The sequence below is a fragment of the Phascolarctos cinereus genome, unplaced genomic scaffold (assembly GCF_003287225.1).
Source record: "Phascolarctos cinereus isolate Bilbo 61053 unplaced genomic scaffold, phaCin_HiC Scaffold_4;HRSCAF=312, whole genome shotgun sequence".
NCBI classification, from domain to species: Eukaryota; Metazoa; Chordata; class Mammalia; order Diprotodontia; family Phascolarctidae; genus Phascolarctos; species Phascolarctos cinereus.
In genome coordinates this window covers 145953591-145976168 of record NW_027555847.1, presented here as the reverse complement: position 1 = coordinate 145976168, position 22578 = coordinate 145953591, and the positions used below count along the sequence as shown (strand labels likewise).

Here is a 22578-nt window from a genome sequence, read left to right as displayed (position 1 = left end):
TATTGAAATACAGTTACCAAAATATTTTTGAGAAGATAAGCTCGCAAGCTGGGCGTGGTGGTGAACATCTGCAATCCCTGCTGCTATAAAGGCTGGTAGATAGCTTGAGCATGGGAGCTCTGAGCTGCAGTGTGCTAAGGTTATTGGGTATCCATACTAAGGCACCAAAATTAGAGCCCCTTGGGAGGGGAGGGGCACCACACTGCTTAAGGAAGGGCAAACTGGTCCAGTTAGAAATGGAGCAGCCAATGAGTAATGGGATTGTGCCCCTGAGTAGTTAGAGCTGGTGGTACAGTAAATAGCATTCTAAGCCTGGAGTCAGGAAGACTTGAGTTGGGCAAGTCACTTAACCTCTCTTTGTCTCAGTTTGCTCATTTGTAAAATGAGAATAAAAATAGCACCTACCTCCAGGACTGTTGGAAGGATCAAATTAGATAATATTTGTTTTTTAAAAAAAAAAGCACTTAGCATAGTGCCTGGCACATAGTAGGCACTATATCAATGACTACTCCCTTCTCACTATACTTTTAGCCTGGGGGAGATAGGAAGACTCAGTCTCAAAACAAAATAAAATATAGTTCTTGATCCCTCACTTTAAGAAATGCTGGATCACAGGACGTAAATGTAGAAGACGCCTCAGAGATCACCTCCTATGATACTCTCATTTTGCAAGTGAGAAAACTTGAGATGGAGCATGAGGAAGTAGCTTGACAAAGATGTCACAGATACTAAGTAGCAAAGCTGGGATTCAAATCTAGGTCCTCTGGCTCCAAACCAAGTCCTCTTTCTGCCACAGCTGTAGCTTTCCAACTCTGAGGTTCTATTTCCTGGCTAGCATCAAACTGTCACAAACCACGTAACCGAGTAAACAGCTCTGAGCCCCTTCCTGCAGTCTTCAGTCTCCTTGAGCCAAGTGACTCCCACGTTTTGATGTAATTGAAGAATATGGATCCTGCTCCAAGAAGCAGCATCTGCTCTGCCTTGGCATGTACCTAACAGAAAAAAACACCAAACCATTATCCTGGGACTTCCTAGAGTCGTTTTTTATTTTTAAAATCATGAAAGTGGACAGGTTTTAGTGAACAAAATTTACTTAGAAAAGATGTTTGTTGCAAGTTGCCTCCTTGCACTGCAGAGCACCCTAAGGTCCCTGAAAGCCAGACTGAACCTGAAGGGTGAACTAAGTAACATTTTTCTTTATATTAAGTAAAGTGGGTTTTAGTTTTCTATGAAGGTTAGCCATTAAGGAGTTCTCCTCATCACATATTATATTGGGGTCACACTCAGCCCCCAATCTCTTCAATTGCTGTACCTGGCACCAAAAATGTAGATCCAAAAAACACTGAAGACGAGAGCAATAGGTACCAGAAAATTTCCACTATCTGCCAGCAAACCAAGGGAGACCTCAATCTAGGGGTTCTTTTGCCTAAATAAACCAAACCCTACATGAAATTGGGGCTGCAAATGAGCATATTGACAGGTTATTTTAGTGAGTTTGTGATGTGGGGAAGCTTTTTAAAAAATAAAGTGATTCTAACTACTGAGGAAATATTAAATGCTCTCTCAGTGAATTTAAGAGAAATGTGAAAATTTTTTTAAAAATACTTTTCTTTCTAATAACAGTCTATTTTGATGTATTGAAGGCATTCTTGAACTTAGCATATCCAGAAAATAATTCATATTTTGCACTAAATTCATTCACCCTCCAAACTTCCGCATTTCTGTTGGGGGCACCACTATTCTTCCAGGTATTTGAATTCTCAATGTTGTATTAATCCTTGACACTTTTCTCTTACTTGACTTCTCCACAGTCACTAAGACTTGTCAATTCTATATCAGTCAGCCAACCAACATTTATTAAGCTCTTCCTATGTGTCAGGCACCATACTAGACACTGGGGATACCAAGAAAGACAAAAGACAGTCATTGCTCTCAAAGGGTTCATAGTCTAATGGGGAAGGCAACATGCAAGTAACTATGCACAAACAAGATATACACAGGATAAATTGGAAATAATCAATTGAAAGAGGACAACAGAATAAGATAAAGCAGGAAAGGCTTCCTATAGAAGGTGGGGTTTTAACTAGGACTTGAAGACAACCAGGGAAGCCAGGAAATGGAGATGAAGAGGGAGAGCATTCCATACATGGAGGACAATCAGTGGAAATGCCTGACATCAGGAGACGGAATTTCTTGTTCAAGGAACAGCAAGGAAGCCAGTGCCACTAGATCACAAAGTAGGTGGATAGTGTGAGGTATAAAAAGACTAGGAAGATGGGGATGGGGTTATGTAGGGCTTTGAATACCAAAAAGAGGATTTTATATTGGAAGCAGTGGGAAGCCACTGGAGCTAATTGAGTTGGGGTGGGGAGAGGAATGTGACATGGTCACCACTTCACTTTAGGAAGATCATTTTGACAGCATAATGGAGGATGAACTGGAATAGGAAGGGACTTATGGCAGGCAGACCGACCAGCAGGCTATGGCAATAGTCCAGATGTAAGGTGGTAAAGGCCTGAACCAGAGTGGCAGCAATGTCAAAGGAAAGAAGGGAGCATGTATGAGACTTGTTAACAAAGGAAAATTCATAGTTCTTGGCAACAAATTGGATTGGGGGGGGAGGGGTGAGAGATAGTGAGAAGTCGAAGATGACATCTGAAGATTGCAAGCCTAGCTGACTGGGATGATGATGTCCTCAAAAGTAATAGGGAAGTTAGGGGAAAAAAGGAGAATCAGGGGGCAGCAGAAGATACTGAGTTCCATTTTAGACATAATGAGTTTAATGTTGATTTAATGTCTAGGAGACATCAAGATATCTGACAAACAGTTGGAAATATGAGTGGAGGTCAGCAGAGAGGTTAGGGCTGAATAAGCAGACTTTAGAATCATTAGCTTAGAGATTATAATTGAATCCATGGGAGCCGATAAGATCAGGAAATGAAATAATAGAGGGAGAAAAGGCCCCATGATAATGCCTTCCAGGACACTCATGGCTAGTGGCTGTGGCTTGAAGATCCAGAAACAAAAGCCTAAGAAGTCAGATAGGAGAATCAGGGTAAAGCACTATCATGAAATCCTAGAGAGAAGAGAGCGTTAAGGAGAAGAGGGCGATCAAGTGTCAAAGGTGGCCAGGAAGAAAATTAGAGGCTATTAGATTTGACCACATCTCTTGCTTCCTTCTCCTGCTCTCCACTCTGCAGATCTTCTAATTCAGGCTCTTACCACCACTTACCAGGACAATTGCAATAGCCTTCCAATTAATATTCCTAACTTCCACTCTCCAATCATTCCTCCACAAAGCTGCCAAATGGATATTCCTAAAACACTGATCAGACCCTGTTGAAGGCTTGCACTGATGGGTTTGAGGATTTAGGTCAGGCCGGGTTGTTCCTGTTCCTGTCCATTATCTAAAAGCCACCTAGGTCAGAAGGTAGGCTCTCCAACCTTTCCCAGGCACTGTCTTTCCCTTGATGAAGGATTTTCAACAAATCTTGAAAGATAACCGGGAAGTGAGGAGATGACTCCAGGGGGGGACTCCCCCCAGTTACCATGGAAAAATTATTGTTGATACTTGGCTTTTTCCATTCTGGGCTCTGTTCCCACGAATGGGGTATAAATACCCTAGCTCTCAGATCAATAAACGGAACTGGTTCTGGACCTGTTACCCACCTGGCCCACGTATCTCTTTATCTCTCTCATACTCGCCAGAAAATAAACACTGTCAGGGACATAGGTGCCCGCTACAAGACCCTCTCCTCACTATACCCTGGCCCATCAAAACATTCTTTATTGGCTCCCCTTGAAAATAAAACACAAAATCCTCAAGTTGGCATTTAAGGCCATTCATAATCCTGGCTCCTACCCTTCTTCCCATCTTTATTTCATATTACTATTCACCTACTCTTTTACAATGAAACTAGCTTGCTAGCTGTTCTCTCTGTACCTTGGCACTGGTAATCCCCAAGTCTTTAATGCTCTCCTTCCTTATCTCTAGGAATCCCTAGTTTCATTTAAGACACAACTCAAATGCCCTCTTCTAAGTGATGCATTTCCTGATCTTCCAGTAATTAATTCTCTCTTCCTATTCGCTTAAGAAATGATGAAGGGGATGATTTCATAGAAGTCTGAGAAGACTTGTATAAATAGATACAAAGTAAAGTAAGCAGAACCATGAGAACAACTGATACAAAATAACATTATCATAAAGATGATCAGCTTTGGAACTCTTATCACAAAGACTACTACAAAGACATAGACTACCACAGTTCCAGACAACTCATGATTTAACAACCTAACAATGTCCAGAAGGAGAGGTGATAGACTTGGGGTATGTTGAGACATATGTCTTTCTTGAATGCAAGAATGTTTTGCTTGACTATACACGTGTGTAACGGATTTTGTTTTTTCAGGCTTTCTCAGTGGAGGAGGAAGGGAGATAGGAGTGAAAGAAAGAAGGGATGAAAAATTTTTAAAGGCCCCCAAATTTTCTCTTCATTTTGAATTACTTTGTTTTTACTTACCTATATACATGTTGTATCTCCTCCAACAGAATGTAATCTTTTTATGGATAAGAATGATTTCATTTTTAGCCTTGCAAATTGAAAGCACTAAATAATTGTTGAATGAACTGAAGCCAAAAGTGTCAGGTTATTACTCTTCCCTTAAGAGTAATGACTGATCAATTTTTTAACATGATCACTTCTCTACCTGTTCAATACCCACTTTTTAAAAATTGCTGGGTAGATCTGAATTTTTTTTAAAGTGAAATGCTTTGTATGAAACACGTGGAGATCATCTGCAAATTAACAAATTAAGCATGTCCTGTAAATACAACCTATTTTCTTTCTTTCCAAAACAATTAAAATAGAGCCCATTTAAACAAATTTCTGTCTTGTTTCTTATCATCCTTCAGAAAAAAATCCTTACAAAGTTGTTAATGACATAGTGTCTCTATCTTCCCTGTATAATCCTCAGTAACATGGCAGCTTTAGAGACAGTTTCCTTTTTAAGCATTCCCTTTGACTCTTATAAAACCACCTGTAATAATCGGTTGTGTTATATGTACTTAGAGCTCTTTGGAGGAAAGAGTGTTCAGAAATTTAAAATGAAACTTTTAGTTCCATTGGAATTTCACCACGTAGCATAATTGTAAGCCTCTGTGGTTTTTAAAAAAGATTCAAGACACATAGTTTAATCATTTTATTAATACGGCTAACAGGTTATTAATAAAAGGATGGTCATTTGGCCCTCTCTCTTAGACCAAAGACAATCATGGTGGCAGGCAGGACTCACAGTTTATATACCTTTCAAAACAGTAGGTGGTCCATCAAACACCAATCAAATCTAATTGGTTATGTGATTAGAGGTGGGCTATATTAAAATAAAAGGCTGAGTATCTCTTGGATAGGGAAAATATTTCTATACCAGACCACTCCCAGCCTTGGGCTACCTAGATTCTAGTCCAAAGGATTGGTCTCCTTCCCAACTTGAGTAGAACCCAATGGGCTTCCCCCCAAACCCCACCCCTAGATTAAATTCCTTGCAAGGTTGGTACAGTCTGACCAAGATCTAGGAGAATCTATGCAATCTCATTATCAGTAATGTCCTTCAAGAAAAACAGGACCTTTTAAAATGAGGAATTTAGAAAAAGGGGAGAACCTCTGAATCTTCCCAAGATATTGATTATTAATAATCATTTCTCACATCTCTGAAGCAGGGTTTCAACCTACACATATTCCTGCTAGGATAATGAGAATAGTAATACTAACAACAACTAGCAATAGTTACACAGTTATTTCAATAGGAGGAAGTGGTTCAATTTTTAGAAAGCAAGAATGCATGTTGGCCCTAGAAGTTTTTTTTTTCTCTGATACTTCATGCGGTCAAATTCTACAACAGGAAATGTGTTCTTTGATCCCACAGATGAAACAGTTCAGCAACATATATTTACATGTCAATAAAAATGACTGCCTTTCACTTAAAATGTTAAATTCCTCTAAAAGACTTTTAAAGAAAATACTTAAAATTTTTGTTGATCTCCAAACCTCCATTTAATTGCAAAACTATTTAAATTAAAATGTGCTCTCTTCATTTGCATGCCAGAAAAGTGTTCAGGGCTGCATAATCCTATTCATTTTATCATACACCATATTCTTTATTTCAAAGACAACATGTATCTGACACTTGTTAAAGGTCATGAGAATATTTCACACCATGACTTCAGATATTAAAAGATCTCTGGGCTTAGCAACATGAAATTATCAAATGTTGTTGTTCATCTTTCATTTTCGAAGAGGACCAATGACATCATGTTGATGTCTTGACTTGCACACAAACTGGATTTAAATGAGAAAGAGTTACGCAAAGTCATTAGCCTCACTCTCTCTACCTGAATCATTGAAGTCCAGTGGCAAGACAAAAGCCAGGACAATTGGTAATGCTGCGGATGCAGTAGAAGACCTTGGCATCTTTGATGCCTGACTAAGCTCTAAGTGCTCCACAGCACCTGCTTCAGTGGCCTTCATGGCTGTTGGAACAAATTGTTCTCATCTGCCCATTCCACCAGGGAATGTCTTCATATGCTTGGGATAGATATCCCCCTAACTCACCGATGGATTTCAGGCCCATCAGTAAACCTCAACTCAGGTTAGCCCATCTGCCACACGGTTTCACCAGTGTTTTCCCACTGTGCATGGTATAGCTTCTTGTAGCCACAAGAATTGGGTGGAAGGCAGACAACAAAGATAGATGAGCAACCCTGAAAAGGGCTCAGCAAGCTCTCACACCAGAGGTGTTAGTTCTCCCTGAATACCCCATACACTCATTTATCCAATATAATTAAGATAAAAATTGTATCACTCACTTTGGCATTAAATATGAGTCAGTCAGCACTAAAAATGGGACAAAACACTGCCTTTTGATTAAGTTGTTAATGTGAAAATCGGCCCTACCTTAGTCATATGTGTGCCTGCCTTCAGTAAGAACTGTATCTTTACACTAGTACTAAATCTGCTTATCCTAAATCTAAAATTTTCATCAGAATTTCTAAGACTCCAAGACAGATTCAGGACTGTCCCACCATATATACTACTATGCTAGATAGGGAGGAATGCATGTGGTATATTCCCAGGTGATGGGAAACCACTACAATAGCAAAGGAGGAAGAAATCTTTGGAATATAAATTTACAAGTCTTGGAAGTTGGGGGTGGGGGAGATGAGGGATGAGAGGCAGCAAAGTAGAATGGATTGAGTTCTGGACTTGAGGTCAGGAAGTTTAGGTAGGAATTATACTTTAGACACTTAAATTTAATAATTATGTTACCCTGGACAAATCATCTAATCTCTGTAGGCCTGTTTCCTCATTTGCAAAAGAAAAAAAAAAGCTAATATATCTACCTCACACAGTGAGTGTAAGGATAAAATGAAACAATTTATATAATGCACTTTTCAAAAATTAATGGTTTATATAAATGCCATTTATTATTACTAGTAATACCATGTTTGGACAAGTTTTAATATATACAGTGCCAACTATCATTTAGCCACCAGGGAAAACTGTTTCCCATTTTTTTAAACTTTCTTTTTAAACTCATCATTGTAGCATGTTTACCTCCCTTTAGAAACTATGCACCTTTGCTACATTATTTTTCCTTTCTAATCCCTATTTGTTGGCCTCTTCTGTATCACATTTTTCAGTAACCCTGATCACTGGCTAGCAAATGAATTTTGGTTTGCTATGAAAATTAGATTTTCCTCACGCAAAGACACTAGATCAAGAGATCACCATTTTTTGTGTCCTGGACCCCTTGGGGGTCTGGTGAAGCCTCTGGAGCTGTCTTCAGAATCATGCTTCTAAATGTATAAAATAAAATACACAGGATTTTGAAGGAAACCAATTATATTGAAATACAGTGATCAAAATATTCTTTGTTGTTCAAACCAGGTTAAGAACCCCTGAACTGGAGCATGAGTATGTGGCAATTATTTTTCATTAGTCTTTCACTGTTTGAGACAGAGTAACACATTTAAAAACTCTTAGAAACATAATCTTAGCATCAAATGAAAGAGGAAGTGTCATTTTTGTCCTGGAAAAAATTTAAAATGAGTGTTGAAATTAACTTGAAATATTACATTAGAAATTCAGGCACTTGGCTTTTATGTCCCCTGAGGAGATATACATAAGAACATTGTGCAATACAGAATTTTTCCAACCAAAACCAAACTTTGTTTCACATAGTTCATTTGGAACAAACATCAAACTTATAGTACAATATATACATAAAATATTGTTTAAAGATAAATTATGTCTTTATGATTGGCTGTTGCTTTTAAGTTTAATTCAGTTCAAGAAAACATTCATACTCCAAAGTGCTCCAAAAGCTTTGACCCCACTGAAGTCTACAGAGAAAAAAATTTATTTTTGGTCCCTGAGCTCTTTGAATTTGCTCCTTTCATCTGCATCTACTCCAAAACCTGCCCCTGCCCCCAACAATTTGTCTGTCCATCTTCATTCCAAAAATATATAAAAAATAATTTGACATTGTGGAAAGCTATACAAACATACAAATATATAGTTACTTTATTATTCAAATCTTTTTGAAAGAGGACGAGATCATTTTTAGATTATATTTATGAATAGGAAAGATCATGACTCCCTCCTTTCCTTCCCCAAATATACATTTTATTTAACTCCAACCTCATAGTTTGATTTCCCAAGTATTTCTAACAGAATGCATTCTACAGAAAGCTAGTAGCCAGTGGAGGAAAGACAATTCATAATGTGGCTTCTCCATGTTGGTTTGTTTTTTTCCAAAATACCGAGGACATTCTACACATCGTTGCTATTTTTACTTTTCTCTTACAGTAAACATATTCAGTGTTCCAATGGATATAGAGCTTTATGTCTCAGATGTTCCTCTAAACACTGGACTGCAAAAGAGTCAACATCAATATCAAATTTGTTGGCAAATAAATGGGGCTGTTGTAGCATCCAGTTTAAATCTCCTACCCCAAATACACATACAGAACGGACATGAATCCCACTACATGGTGGATATGGAGCTCCCTTGAAAATGTCTCCTTCCAAGTATTGCCACTTGACAAACCTAGCAATTGCACGCATGTCAGAAATATCATACTTATTACTGGAAGAAAGTGCACCCGGAACTTCAGGGAGTCTTTGAATTGTGGCCCACAAATATTCATCTGGGCTGTATGTATCTTTAGCCCACTCAATAAATTTCAGGATCTTCCCATTGGTTAGCACATACTCTACATACTTCCTACCAACCACAAAGTAGGCACTGCCTGAAAAAATTGGTGTTTCAATAGGAGGAAGTGACTTATCTTTTCCTGTGTTTTTTAGATTGCCCTCAATGACTTCATAATGCTTCTTCCACCTTACTTCCTTATGGAAAGGCATTTTCTCAGTTTCTAAGCTGTTTCCATTCATTAAAGACTTTAGCTTCCTTATCATTTCCAGATTAGTTTTAATAGGGAAATCCATACCACAAAGATTTATCAAATACTTCCATTCTGAACTCTGTCTGTAGAGATCTCTCATGCAGTTGAGGTCCGCTTGGACCCTACTCCATGATGCATACACCACTCTCTCCAATTGACTGGCAATGAAGACGTTATTGAAACAAGATGCAATGCCCTTCACTGCCGCTAAAAAGGATTCAGGAGATTTTTTGTCAACATGAATGCAATAATAATTCTGAGGTGTGTAGATGGTTCTTAGGAGCCTATCAAGCATTTCAATTTTGTGATAAACCACTATTGAATATGCAATGGGAAATTCTGCCTCCTCTTTGCTAAGGGGTTCCATGATATACTTGCGGGTCTTAATGAAAGCGGTACAGTCTTTGGTCATATTGATATAATCATCATTTGTCCACCGAGGGAGATGTCTATATTTCACTGTTAGCATCGTAAGCTTCACATTTTGTATTTCTTCTTTGTCACCCAGTATAACTTTGGTACAATTAATATTACTATATGGATTCTCTCTAGTCAACTCTAAATGTCTGTGATTTAAAAAATCTGACTTTTCATGAATCCTTAAGATGGTGAAACATATGATTAGAGTAAAAACGAGTAACAGAAAGAAGGGCTTGATCTGACGAGGACCAAGTTTCCTCCTCAACAGCCTCCTCACCATTTCAAACAAAAAAACCGAGGCCCTTGCTTCCTTTGAATGTAGTTTTCTTGGGCTTTGGTCACTATTAATTTATTTCTTTCATGGCCTGTAGCGTTGCCAGTGTACATTTATCAGAGGTGATAAATTGTCATCTTGAAATAGCTGGAGAAAAGCTCTAAAAAAAAAAGGCAAATTAATTTTATTGTTAACTAATTGTTTTAAATTTAATTTTAAAATAATTTTTACTTGATTGAATTATTATTTATTGTTGTGTAAATCTGTTCTCGGATTCTGTTCTCCTACATGTGCTATATCATAAACTGAGCTAAGACCGCACATTAGCAGTAGCTCCAAGGCTTCAAGTCAAAGGCCCCTAAAAACACCACCTAGTAATTTACCCTCCATTGTATTCAGAAAACTGTTATAGTCCAGGGGCTCTCCAGGTGATATTCAGCTACTGTCAGCAGCAATAGCTCTGGAGGAGGATTCAGATGTGTCTCAAAGAGAGCAGCATGTTTCTGTTTGTCTGCTCAGCAATTTGAGTCTCTGTTTACCAAACTAACTTAGCGTTTGAGATTTCGTTCCATTGAAAAGTAACCTAACCTGCTAGAGGAGCCCAGAAATTACTTATTTCAAGTGGTTTTTAAGAATAGGGCTCCCAGAAAGGTCCTACATCAGTTAGAGTCTTAAAAACAAACAAACAAAAACCCAAAATGAATCAAGCTGAACATGCTATTGCATTCAATTCCACCATTGGTCACCATAGGGAAAATAACATACAGAAATTGCAAGGTAAGGAATTACCTCTTTCTACCTACAATGGGCCCTCAGAGACCATTAGAATCCTCCAGAAAGTTAATAACTTTATACCTCTTTTGTCATTTATGCAAAAACCTTTTCAGTACCCTTAAATTTTGGAAGCCAAACTCACTTTGTGTTTTAAAACAAAAAAAAATTTAATTTCAAAATTCAGTTTTGTACAGCAACTATCAGATACATGTCTAACTGAATGTCAAGGTGTTTTTTTTAAAAACACACTTGTCACTAATCATATGTACCCCAGATACCTAAGATTCTGAATTAACTACAGTGTGACATCAGATTCAACAATGGAATTCCAAGTGGCTGCTGTTATGATGGTGCAGCTGGTAGGCAATTTTTGGTTCTGAATATTGTCTGCAAGTACAATGCAAGGTGGTTGTGTAAAGGAGATTAGTTTAATTTCTCTTGCAAAACAAAAGTTAATTGGCTATTTGAGCAGCAGAGTAATGAGGTCTTTGAGAAATTAAGTGGACTCTAAGAAGATACCTGCACTTCGAGCTGTTCCATGAGGGAGCTTTCATTGTAATATTCAGTTCCAGTGGAAGCCAGGCCCATGAGTCCTGTGATGCCAACTGCAGATCATATGAAGGTTCAAAGTTTCTTTCTTGCAATCAGTTTTCTTAAACATGCTGGGCAGCAAGCAACAGCAATGTCACCATCAGGTTTTTTGAAACAAAGACCTATAAGTTTGTAAGACAAAACAACATATAGAGGCATATGGGCATGTGGAAGGGCTTTTTAAACTCCATCATCTTGGTAAAAGAGTGCAAAGTACCTACATTCTGGGGGAAACTGTGAGATGTCTTGGAAAGAATTCTGGATCTGAAGACAGAGAACCTAGAGTGGTGACCCTGTATGATTTAACTGCTCTGGGCCACCTTTTAGTCACGTGTAAAATGAGGGGGTGCAATTATAGGCTCTCTAAATCTACAGCAGCTAGGTGGCAGAATGGACAAAGCTCTAGACATGGAGTCAGAAAGACTTGAGTTTGAATGCTATCTCACACATTTAGAAGACACGTGACAATGGACAAGTCATCTGATTACCCTCCCTGAGCTTCATTTTCTCACCTCTAAAATGGGGATAAAAATAGTGCTTATGTCAGAGGGTTTTTCTGATGATCAATGGTGACAATTATGCGTAAAGTGCTTTGCCAACTTTTAAGGGCTATATAAATGCTAGTCATTATGCTATGAAATTGTTCATTCTTGCTTTCGCTAATTTTCCTGCTGTTCATAATTCTTAATGTGTAATGTTTACCTTACGGGGCAGCTAGGTGTCACAATGGATAGAGCCACGCCTAGAGTTATGGTGTCTCATTTTCCTGAATTCCTGAATTCGAATCAAATCAAACCTCAGCTATGTGACCCTGGGCAAGTAATTTAGCCCTGCTTGCCTCACTTTCCTTATCTGTAAAATGAGTTAGAGAAGGAAATAACAGTATCTTTGCCAAGAAAAAAATAAAAAATGGGGTTATGAAGAGTTGGACGTGACTGAAAAATGACTGATCAATAACAACAAATGTTTATACAGGCTTTAAGTAAAAGAAACAAAAAATTGCTAAATTTTAAGTTATTTTACCTTCTTGTAATAAAAAGACCTGGACTGGAAGGCAGGTTATCTGACCCATTTGCTTTTTTAACTGCTACTTAATTACTGGACTCTGTCACTTCCCATCTCAGTTACTCTGTTTCTTCGTCCTCGAATTAAGGGAGTTGGACTAGTCATCACTTAAGTTCCTTTCCAATTTTAGAGCTTATGATTCAATGAAACTTCCATTTCTCACCCTTCTCAGTCCAGTCCTAACTTTTTGAAAAGTCCCAAGAAAAAAAAAACTGTTGGGGCAGTTAGGTGGCGCAGTGGAAAGAGTGGAGTCAGAAGGACCTGAATTCAAATGTGACCTCAGATACTTGACGCTTACTAGCTGTGTGACTCTGGGCAAGTCATTTAACTCCATTGCTTAGCAAAAAACAGACAAACAAAACTGTTGAAATATTTAGAAAAGTGTGTGTGCGTGTGTGCGCTCGCAAGCGCGCGAGCATGTTATAAGTGAGTAGTAATTTAAAACCAAAACCTACTAGAAAACTATTCAAACATACTTCTGTGTTTGAAATGAAAGTAAGCCAAGTGAAAAGTTATGTTTCATTCACGCATTGGGACCAGAAATGAAAAACACCAGACAGGTAATGTTTTCTTTAGTATTGTGGTTCCTAAACATATGAAAGCATTCTTATAAGCAAAAATTTCCTACCAGTTGACAACGACGACAACAACAACAACAACAACAAAAACCCCAACAACAAACAAATGGAAAGAAAAAGGAGACTTTTAGAGAAAAAGAATTCTAGCCAATGTTAACAATACACACAAGGAACAAATATATTAAATAACAGCATTTTGTTTTGGCAAGACCTGTGATTCATCAGCAGAGGGAGTAACCCTCTGATTAATACTTCATCTTCAATTTATAATGTTAGAGAGTTTTCTGGGGGCAATGAGAAAACAGATTAACTCACTTGCCCAGGGTCATATAGTTACTATTGTAATGCTATTTGTTTGAGGCAAGACTTGAACCCAGGTCTTCCTAAATCTAAGGCTAGCCCTTTATCCACCATATCATGCTGCCTCTTACAGAAGAACAGGTTAAAAGAATGGGAATATGTGAATATGCCATGCTATTTTACCACTACTCCTGATCACTGACATTTAAACAATGATTTGAGGTTTACAAAGTGATGTGGTATGTAAGGATGTACTCCGTTGACAGCGCATTTACAACTGGAGAAGAGAGAGCTCATTCCAGGTGAGCAGATCATTTTGCTTCTGATAAAGGATGAAAAACGTTGAGTAGCTCACTTGCCTAGGAAAAGTGCAGCACAATAGCTCATCAGCCAGTAGAGACAATAGACTTGTCCTCAGAGCACAGACTATGAACCTTTTCCCCGCCCACTTATTTGCATGAACCAACAGGAAAGCATCTAAAAACCCTGGAGAACCCAGAACTTGAGAACTGCACACTGGGCGGACAGTCATTGCCTACTCATGGCCTAGCCTGCAGAGATGAAGATTTGGGAATTGTACTGGAAAAGTAACTATAAATTAGGATGAGGTCTCTCACCAAATGTACTCAGCCTTGTATCACAAAGAATTGCCAAAAGGAGAAGCTAGAAGTGTAAGGGCACCAGCTTGCACAATGACAATCCTATTGACCTCCTTCTTGCCTGGGAGATGAGAGGCCCCAGAGATGAGTCCTCAAGGACTATTCTATGGCAAGGGTTCTTCTCAAAAGCACAGCAATGCTTTCATTGAGAATTGTAGCCAAATCTGAGGCTAGAGGTAGTAGAGACCACAGCTGCCCAATGAAGTTAGTGTAAGTCTAGAGGAGCTCAACATTTAACAAGATGCTAGAAAACCCACAGACTAGAAGAAAAGAAGGGCAAAATTTTGGGGAAGAGCCAATCAGGTACACATACCTCAAGTCATAATTCTGTCTTTGTTCACTTGGGCTCGCTCGTAAAAGCCTGAGACCTTTTTCTCTGGACCTCATGGAAAATTTGTTTGTCTTTCTTTGCTTAAATATTACTTTGTCTTTATAGATGGTGTTAATCACAGGCCCTTGTTAATCTGGGTAGACTTATTAGAAATGCAGTTTTGAGGAAATAATTGAGAAGGGACCATCTTGGAGAAATGAAATACATTTCACACTCAAGTGTTTTGCCAGAGTACTAACTCTGGCTGGGGGGTTTGAAGAAGAGGAAATGAATGAGGAGATAGAGGAGAGACCAGAAATGAAGCGTTTATGCCAGGAAACCCATCTAGGAAGTGAGTCAGTAGTTGGGGAGGGGAGTGGGGCAAACAAGATTGATTAAATGATAGCTATACACAACACTATTTTATCTGACCCTCATTCTCTCTGTGAGATAATATCATCACTTTCCAGATGAGGAAACCAAAATAACTTGGCAATTACAAGGCTATCATCAGTTAAGATTAAAATCCAGGAAGTTTCCCATGTTCCAATTCAGTGTCCATTCCACAAATGACAACATCCAGGATTTTAAAACACATTCATGTGGACTATAAGAAAAATGTAGGGGCAGCTAGGTGGCACAGTAGATAGAGCACCGGCCCTGGATTCAGGAGGACCTGAGTTCAAATGCGGCCTCAGACACATAATAACACTTACTAGCTGTGTGACCCTGGGCAAGTCACTTAACCCCATTGCCTAACCAAAAAAAAAAAAAAAGAAAAATGTAAACAATGACCCGAGGTCACTGTAACTGGAACCTTTGTTTGCTCACTTTCAATTTCACCAAAGAAGTAAAATTTATGAAGAAAATGGGGGACAGAAGGGAAAAAAAAAAGAAAGGATGAGGTTGGTTAATGGAGTGGATAATTGAACAATAAGAAGTGCTGGAAAATTCTCAAACATCCAGAAAAACAGGGTCTTAAACAATGACCATTATTAGCTTACCAAAGGTCACAGAGGCAGAGTTTGAGTTGGAAAGGATGTAGTCCAGCCATGCAGTCCAACCCAAACATAAAAAGAATACCCACTATCATATATTTGTCAAGTGTTCATTTGACCTCTACCTGATGATCTCCAAAAAAGGGCGAACCCACAACCCCTCAAGGCAGCCCATCTCACTTTTGGCCTTCTTAAGTTGTTAATAAGTTGTTTATTTTCTTCCCCTGGAATGTAGCCTAAATTTAACACTTTGGAATTTCCACCCATTGCTCAACTTGGCCCTCTGGGGCCAAGGGAAAGGAGTCTAAATGTCTTCTTCATGTGACAGCCCTTCAAATACCGGAAGACAGTTATCATGCCCCTATCCCTAATTCAGTCTTCTTTTCTCCAGGTTGAACAAGCCCAGTTCTTTCAACCAATCTTCCTGTGTGAGTCAGTCACACAATTATTATTGTGTTTACATTTAATATTTATTATACTTATATTTAAATATATTATATTTAATTTATTTTAACTTTAATTATGTTTATAATATTATATTAATATGTTTAATATTAATAATATGTATTGTATTTGAGATGTCTTGCTAAACACAAAAAGGAAGGCAAAAAAAAAATCTCTGCCCTCAAGGAGTTAACATTCTAAGGAGGAGAAAAGTGCAAACAACTATGTATATACAATACAGATAGAGAACATCTGAGATATAGATCAAAACCTCGCTGAGACTTTTGAGATACTCTGGTCTCACACGCGTGCACACACACACACACACACACACACACACACACATACACACACACACACACACACACCTGTAAGTGGAAAATAATCTCAGATGAAAAGCACTAGAAGTTGGAGTACCAGGAAAGACTTTTTGCAGAAGATGGGATCTGAGGTGAGTCCTGAATGAGGCCAGAAAAACCAGAAGGTATATGTGAGGAGGAAGAGCATTCCAGGCAGCAAGTGAAAAGGCAGAGGCAGGAAATGGAGCAGAATGCAAAGAACAGTGAGTAGGCCAGGATAACTGGATGATAACATGGTAAGGGGGAATAAATCTAAGAGGACCAGGAAGATAGAGAGGCGCTAGGTTGTGAAAGGCTTTAAATGATAAACAGAGCATACATACACACATATGTACATATACATATACATATACATATACATATACATATATACATATACATATACATATACATATACATATACATATACATATACACATACACATACACATACACATACACATACACATACACATACACATACACATACACATACACATACATATGTATCCTGGAAATGATAGGGAACAATTGGAGTTTTTTGAGGATGAAGGTGACATGGTTAGAACTGAGCTTTGGCAACTAAGGAGAAGATGGACTGGAGTGAGAAGACACTTAGGGCAGGAAGACAACCAGAACAATGAAATAATCCAGGCATGAGGTGATAAGGAGCTGTACCAGACTAGTGGCTCTATCAATGTAGTGAATGGGATGCATCTAAGAGATGCCCAGAATATTCCGAACACAATATTCCAAATGAAGTCTGATGAGGGCAGGATGGAGTGGGACTGTAATCTTTCCATTCCTGGAAGCCATGCCCCATCTTAATGCAACCCAAGGTCACATTAGCATTTATGGCTGACATATTGCATTGCTCACTTATACAGAACCTGCAGTTCAAAACAAAACAAAACAAAACAAAACCCAAATCCCAAATCCATTTTAGAACTGCCTCTTCCACCTTACACTTGTGTTGCTGATTTTTTTTACATTTATCCCTACTTAACTGCATTCACTTAGGGCCTGCTCTGGACTGGTACCTCCAAAAGGTTGGGCTGTCCTATATACCTGTGGGTGAGGAACATATTCTGGGGTAGGGAATGGGGTAGGACTCAGTATACTGAGTCTAGAGAAGCACTGGACGAAGATGAAAGAAACCAAATGTGTCCAGGAAGAACACAAGGAACACAGTAAGGAACACAATAAACTAAGAGCATGTTCATTTTCATTTTAAATTATATCTCAAATATTTTAAAACCATATTTACTTTGAATATGTAATATAATAATACATTAGTTTAGTTCTATACAGTGAGAGATTTTCCTAATACTAAATATATTATTAACATGGCATGGAGGATTACCACCTTGGCATCAGCTTCAAGTCCCATCTTTGATATACACACTGGATGCATGTGCCTGAGGCAAGTCACTCAACCTACTACAACCCTAGGCAACTCTATCAGACTGTTAAGTTGCAGAAGATTTGCAAATTTGCACTGATAGAACATTCTCTACACCAATGAAATCACAAATCTTCAACAACAACAAATGAAGATGCAGACTCAAAGAATTTAAGAACTGAAAGGAACCCTGGAAATCATCTTAGTCCAGAGATTGGCAAACTGTGGCCCAAGGGACAAATCTGTCCCTCCACCATAGCTTGCTGACCCATCATCTAGTACAATCTTCCTATTTTACAGATGAAGGAATTGGGTCTTATAGGTTAAGTGACTGAGTTCAAGGTCACACAGCTAGACAATGGTACAGTCAGGTTTTGGCATATGACTTGTAAAAGGTTGCCAACTGAACTGGACGTAATTCTAATATCATTCAAAAGCTGTCAGCAAGTAATTTTAGCCTCTATCCAGGAAAGTCATCCTTTGGGAAGACCAGCTTTGGGAGGGATGCATATAAAGCAGTAAGGTTTGAACATAGGAACTACCTGGTGAAACCAGGTAGTGATAACTGAACTCTGTTGTGGCAATCATTGTTGTAACAGATGTGGTAGCCAGATGGCTGTCCTATCCATGGATTTCAACTTGCATTTCAAGCAACTCAGGTTTTCGAAATTAACATTTCAGGATTAACACCAAAAAAATTTTTTTTAATATGGAACCAAACCTCTATCACAGATTCCTCTCCTTCCTTAATAGTTCCCCTTCCCATATAAATAAAATGCCACTCTATATCACAAATTCAGTTTTACTGAGGATCAAATCATGTCAGACAGTTCATCTTTCACAGAAAATGTAAAATATAGTCTATCTTCCTGTTATTTTGATAAGGGGGACCAATTCCTAGTCCCCATTTGTACAAAGCCAATCAACAAATCCTCTTGATACAGTCTCACTCTTACTCTATATAATCTGTTAATGAAATATATATGTTTGTGTACATGTATATCTATATGTGTGTGTGCATATATATGTGTATATATATATATATATATATATATATATATATATATATACACACACACACAAACATAAAATGTATGTGTACACACATACACATAAGCATTTTACCTTATTCTCACCTATGGAGACACCCACCCACATAGTATTCATACAAGTGCCACTACACATGAAGAATTCTGTGAGCTAAAAATGTATATAGAGAAGATCTAAGTGTGGAAGGAAAGGAGAAGGGAACAAGCATTTATTAAGTGCCTACTATGTGCCAGGCACTGTGCTAAGGGTTTTACAAATATTATCTCATTTGATCCTCACAACAACTCTGTGCTGTCATTATCCCCATGCAATTGAGGAAATTGAGGTAAACAGAAGCTAAGTGACTTGCCTACGGTCACATAACAATGGTAAGTGTCTGAGTCCAAATTTGAACTCAGGTCTTCCCAAGAAGGTAATTCATGAGAGCTGGGAGACTGATGAGCTGGGAGTCAAAAGGATTCAAAAAGAAAATGGGAGTTGCTTTTATCATTATTATATCAATGGGCTATATGATATTGGGAGAATAAAAAAGAAATGACTATTCAAGTAAAAATCATACTTTTATGCCACAAAAGTCAACAAGAATGACATCACTCTAGATGAAATCAAAGAACTATGTTTTAGTGAATGCTCACCAATAGAATTTTAGCACAGAAAGTGTAGGGGTTTTCATGATGTATAACCTAAGACAAATCACTTAACCTTTGTCCACCTCTGTCTCCTCAACTGTAAAATGGGAGGGAGGTAATAACAGCACCTATCTTGTTAAGATTGTGGTGAGAATCAAATGAATATTTGTAAAATGCTTCACACAGTACTTGGCACATAGTAGGCACTTAACAAATGCTTGTTCCCTTCTCCCCTTTCACTGCTGTTGTGAAGACTCATTATTAAAAAATGCGTCATTGCAAAATAATTTCCCCAGTAACCTCATGAAGTATTTTAAGAACTGCCATTCCTATTTCAAAAATGAAGAAACTCAGGCTTAGAGAGACTAAGTGAATTTTATGCCTGCTCAAACATTTAAGTACCGACCTCCAATGGGCAAAGCATTGTATCAGGTACTGAGAGTGATAAAAAAAAAAAAAGACTGAGTAAAACAAAACACATGTTCACAGAGAACCCCTAGTCTAGCGTGAGAGATAATACAAGGATCCAGATACTATAAAGATAACATGTTAAGTACGGAAAAAAGGTCCAGGGTGGAGCCAAGATGGCAGAGTGAAAGCAGTGACTTGCTTGAGTTCTCCCCCAAACACCTCCAAATACCTGTAAAAAATGGCTCTAAACAAATTCTAAAGCAACAGAACCCACAAAAAGACAGAGTGAAGCAAATTTCCAACACAACACAACGTGGATGATTGAGTGGAAAGGTATATCACATATGGCTGGGAGAAGAGCACAGCTTGGCTTGGACACACAGGCCTCAGTGAACCTGGAGCAGGCCTCAGAGGACTGAATTGCAGGCAGCTGTGGCGGCTTCCAGACTTCTCGACCAAAGACAACTTAGAAGGTCTGTGAGAAAAGTCTGTTTCTGCGGTGCTGAGAAAAAAGCGTGGGGTCTCAGCTCCATTCACTGAGCACAGCCCAGGGCTGGAGCTGCCTCCTGAGCTTCCAGCCCACAGACTAATGGGGAATCCAGTGGCTGATCAGAGAGGGACTACAGGGATCTCTTTGCTAGTGCTGAGGCAGGATTCTCTTGCTTTGCCCCTGGTTGGATCTGGGTCACAGTTCTGGGTGGCAATCCCAGGGTGAGAAGGAGCACTGGCGTGGTGCAGCTTGTAGTGGCTGTGGAGAGAAAACCCTCCTCACAGTTCCAGGACAGAAAGGAGTGCTTTTGGTCACTCATAGACCAGAGCACAGGACAGGAAAAGAATAAACACCTCGCCCCTTATCATACCACCTTGGAAGAACTGAAAATTTACAGGTCCCTACAAGTATCTCTGAAAACAGCTGTACAAACCCCTGAAGCTTGGGACACTACATTCTCTACATTGGAAGCAGACTCTTACCTTAACAAAGAGTTTAAAACTCAACTAATTGGCGGAGATCATAAGCAAGCAGCGCAAAAAGAGTCTGACTATATTATCTTACTTTGGTGAAAAGAAGATCAAAAATATACAACCAGAAGAAGACAACAAAGTCAAAGCTCCTACATCCAAAGCCTCCAAGAAAAATATGAATCAGTCCCAGGCCTTGGAAGAGCTCAAAAGGGATTTTGAGAAGCAAGTAAGAAGTAGAGGAAAAACTGGGAAGAGAAATGAGAGTGATGCAAGAAAATCATGAAAAACAAGTCAACAGCTTGCTAAAGGAGACCCAAAAAATTACTGAAGAAAATAACACCTTAAAAAATAGCCTAACCCAAATGGCAAAAGAGGTCCAAAAAGCCAATGAGAAGAATGCCCTAAAAAGAAAAATTGGCCAAATGGAAAAGGAAGTCCAAAAGATTACTGAAGAAAATACTTCCTTAAAAATTAGAATAGAGCAATTGGAAGCTAGTGACTTTATGAGAAATCAAGACGCTGTAAAACAAATCCAAAAGAATGAAAAATTAGAAAACAATGTGAAATATCTCATTGGAAAAACAACTGACCTGGAAAATAGATCCAGGAGAGAGAATTTAAAAATTATTGGACTATCTGAAAGCCATGATCAAAAAAAGAGCCTAGACATCATCTTTCAAGAAATTATCAAGGAAAACTGCCCTGATATTTAGAACCAGAGGGCAAAATAGAAATTGAAAGAATCCACCCATCTCCTCCTGAAAGAGATCCCCAAAGGAAAACTCCTAGGAATATTGTAGCCAAATTCCAGAGTTCCCAGGTCAAGGAGAAAATATTACAAGCTGCCAGAAAGAAACAATTCAAGTACTGTGGAAACACAATCAGGATAACACAAGATTTAGCAGCTTCTACATTAAAGGACCGCAAGGCATGGAATATAATATTCCAGAGGGCAAAGGAGATAGGATTACAACCAAGAATCACCTACCCAGCAAAACTGAGTATAATCCTTCAGGGGAAAAAATAGTCATTCAGTGAAATAGATGACTTTCAAGCATTCTTGATGAAAGGACCAGAGCTGAATAGAAAATTTGACTTTCAAATACAAGACTCAAGTGGAACATAAAGAGGTAAACAGGAAAGAGAAATCATAAGAGACTTATTAAGGGTTGAACTGTTTATGTTCCTGCATGGAAAGATGATATTTATAACACATGAGACTTTTGTCAGAACTAGGGTAGTTGGAGGGAAAAAATTATATGTATGTATATGGATAGATAGAGGGCACAGGGTGAGTTGAAGATTAAGGGGTCATATCTGGAGAATAAAATTAAGGGATAAGAGGGGACTATACTAGGAGAAGAAGAAAGGGAGAGGTAGAACGGGGTAAATTATCTCACAAAAAAAACCAGAAAAGAAAAGGCTCTTACAGTATAGGGGAAATGGGGGAAGGTGAGAGGAATTGAATGAATCTTATTCTCATAGGATTTGGCTTAAGGAGGGAATAACACTCTCACTCAGTTGGGTCTGTAAATCTGTCTTACCCTACAGGAAAATAGGAGAAGAAGGGGACAAGAGAGCAGGGGGATGATAGAGAGGAGGGCGGATTGGGAAACGGGGTAATTGGAAGCAAATACTTCTGAGGAGGGATAGGGTCAAAAGAGAGAATAGAATACATTGGGGGGGGATAGGATGAAGGGAAATATACTTAGTTTTTCACAACATGACTACTATGGAAGTGTTTTGCATGACTACACATGTATAACCTGTATCAAGTTGCTTACTTTCTCAATGAGGGTGGTTGGGGAAGGAGGAAGGGAGAGGGTGTGGAGCCCAAAGTTTTAAAAACATATGTTTAAAAAAAATGTTTTCACATGCAACTGGGAAATAAGAAATACAGGAAATGGGG

The 22578-nt window shown here is 38.6% G+C and overlaps 1 protein-coding gene across 2 annotated transcripts in view; it reads right to left on the bottom strand.

Moving 5' to 3' along the window:
- Positions 1 to 6129: 6129 nt before the first annotated feature.
- GCNT1 (glucosaminyl (N-acetyl) transferase 1) overlaps positions 6130 to 22578 on the bottom strand; it is a 52319-nt gene continuing 35870 nt past the window's right edge. For both annotated transcript variants that reach the window (XM_078152662.1, XM_020995529.2), the window contains exons 2-3: positions 11451 to 11644; positions 6130 to 10317 (exon numbers count right to left, since the gene is read on the bottom strand). In XM_078152662.1, the coding sequence (XP_078008788.1) occupies positions 8874 to 10163 (1290 nt within the window). In that variant the 5' untranslated portion in view covers positions 10164 to 10317; positions 11451 to 11644 and the 3' untranslated portion in view covers positions 6130 to 8873. The remainder of the gene's footprint in view (positions 10318 to 11450; positions 11645 to 22578) is intronic.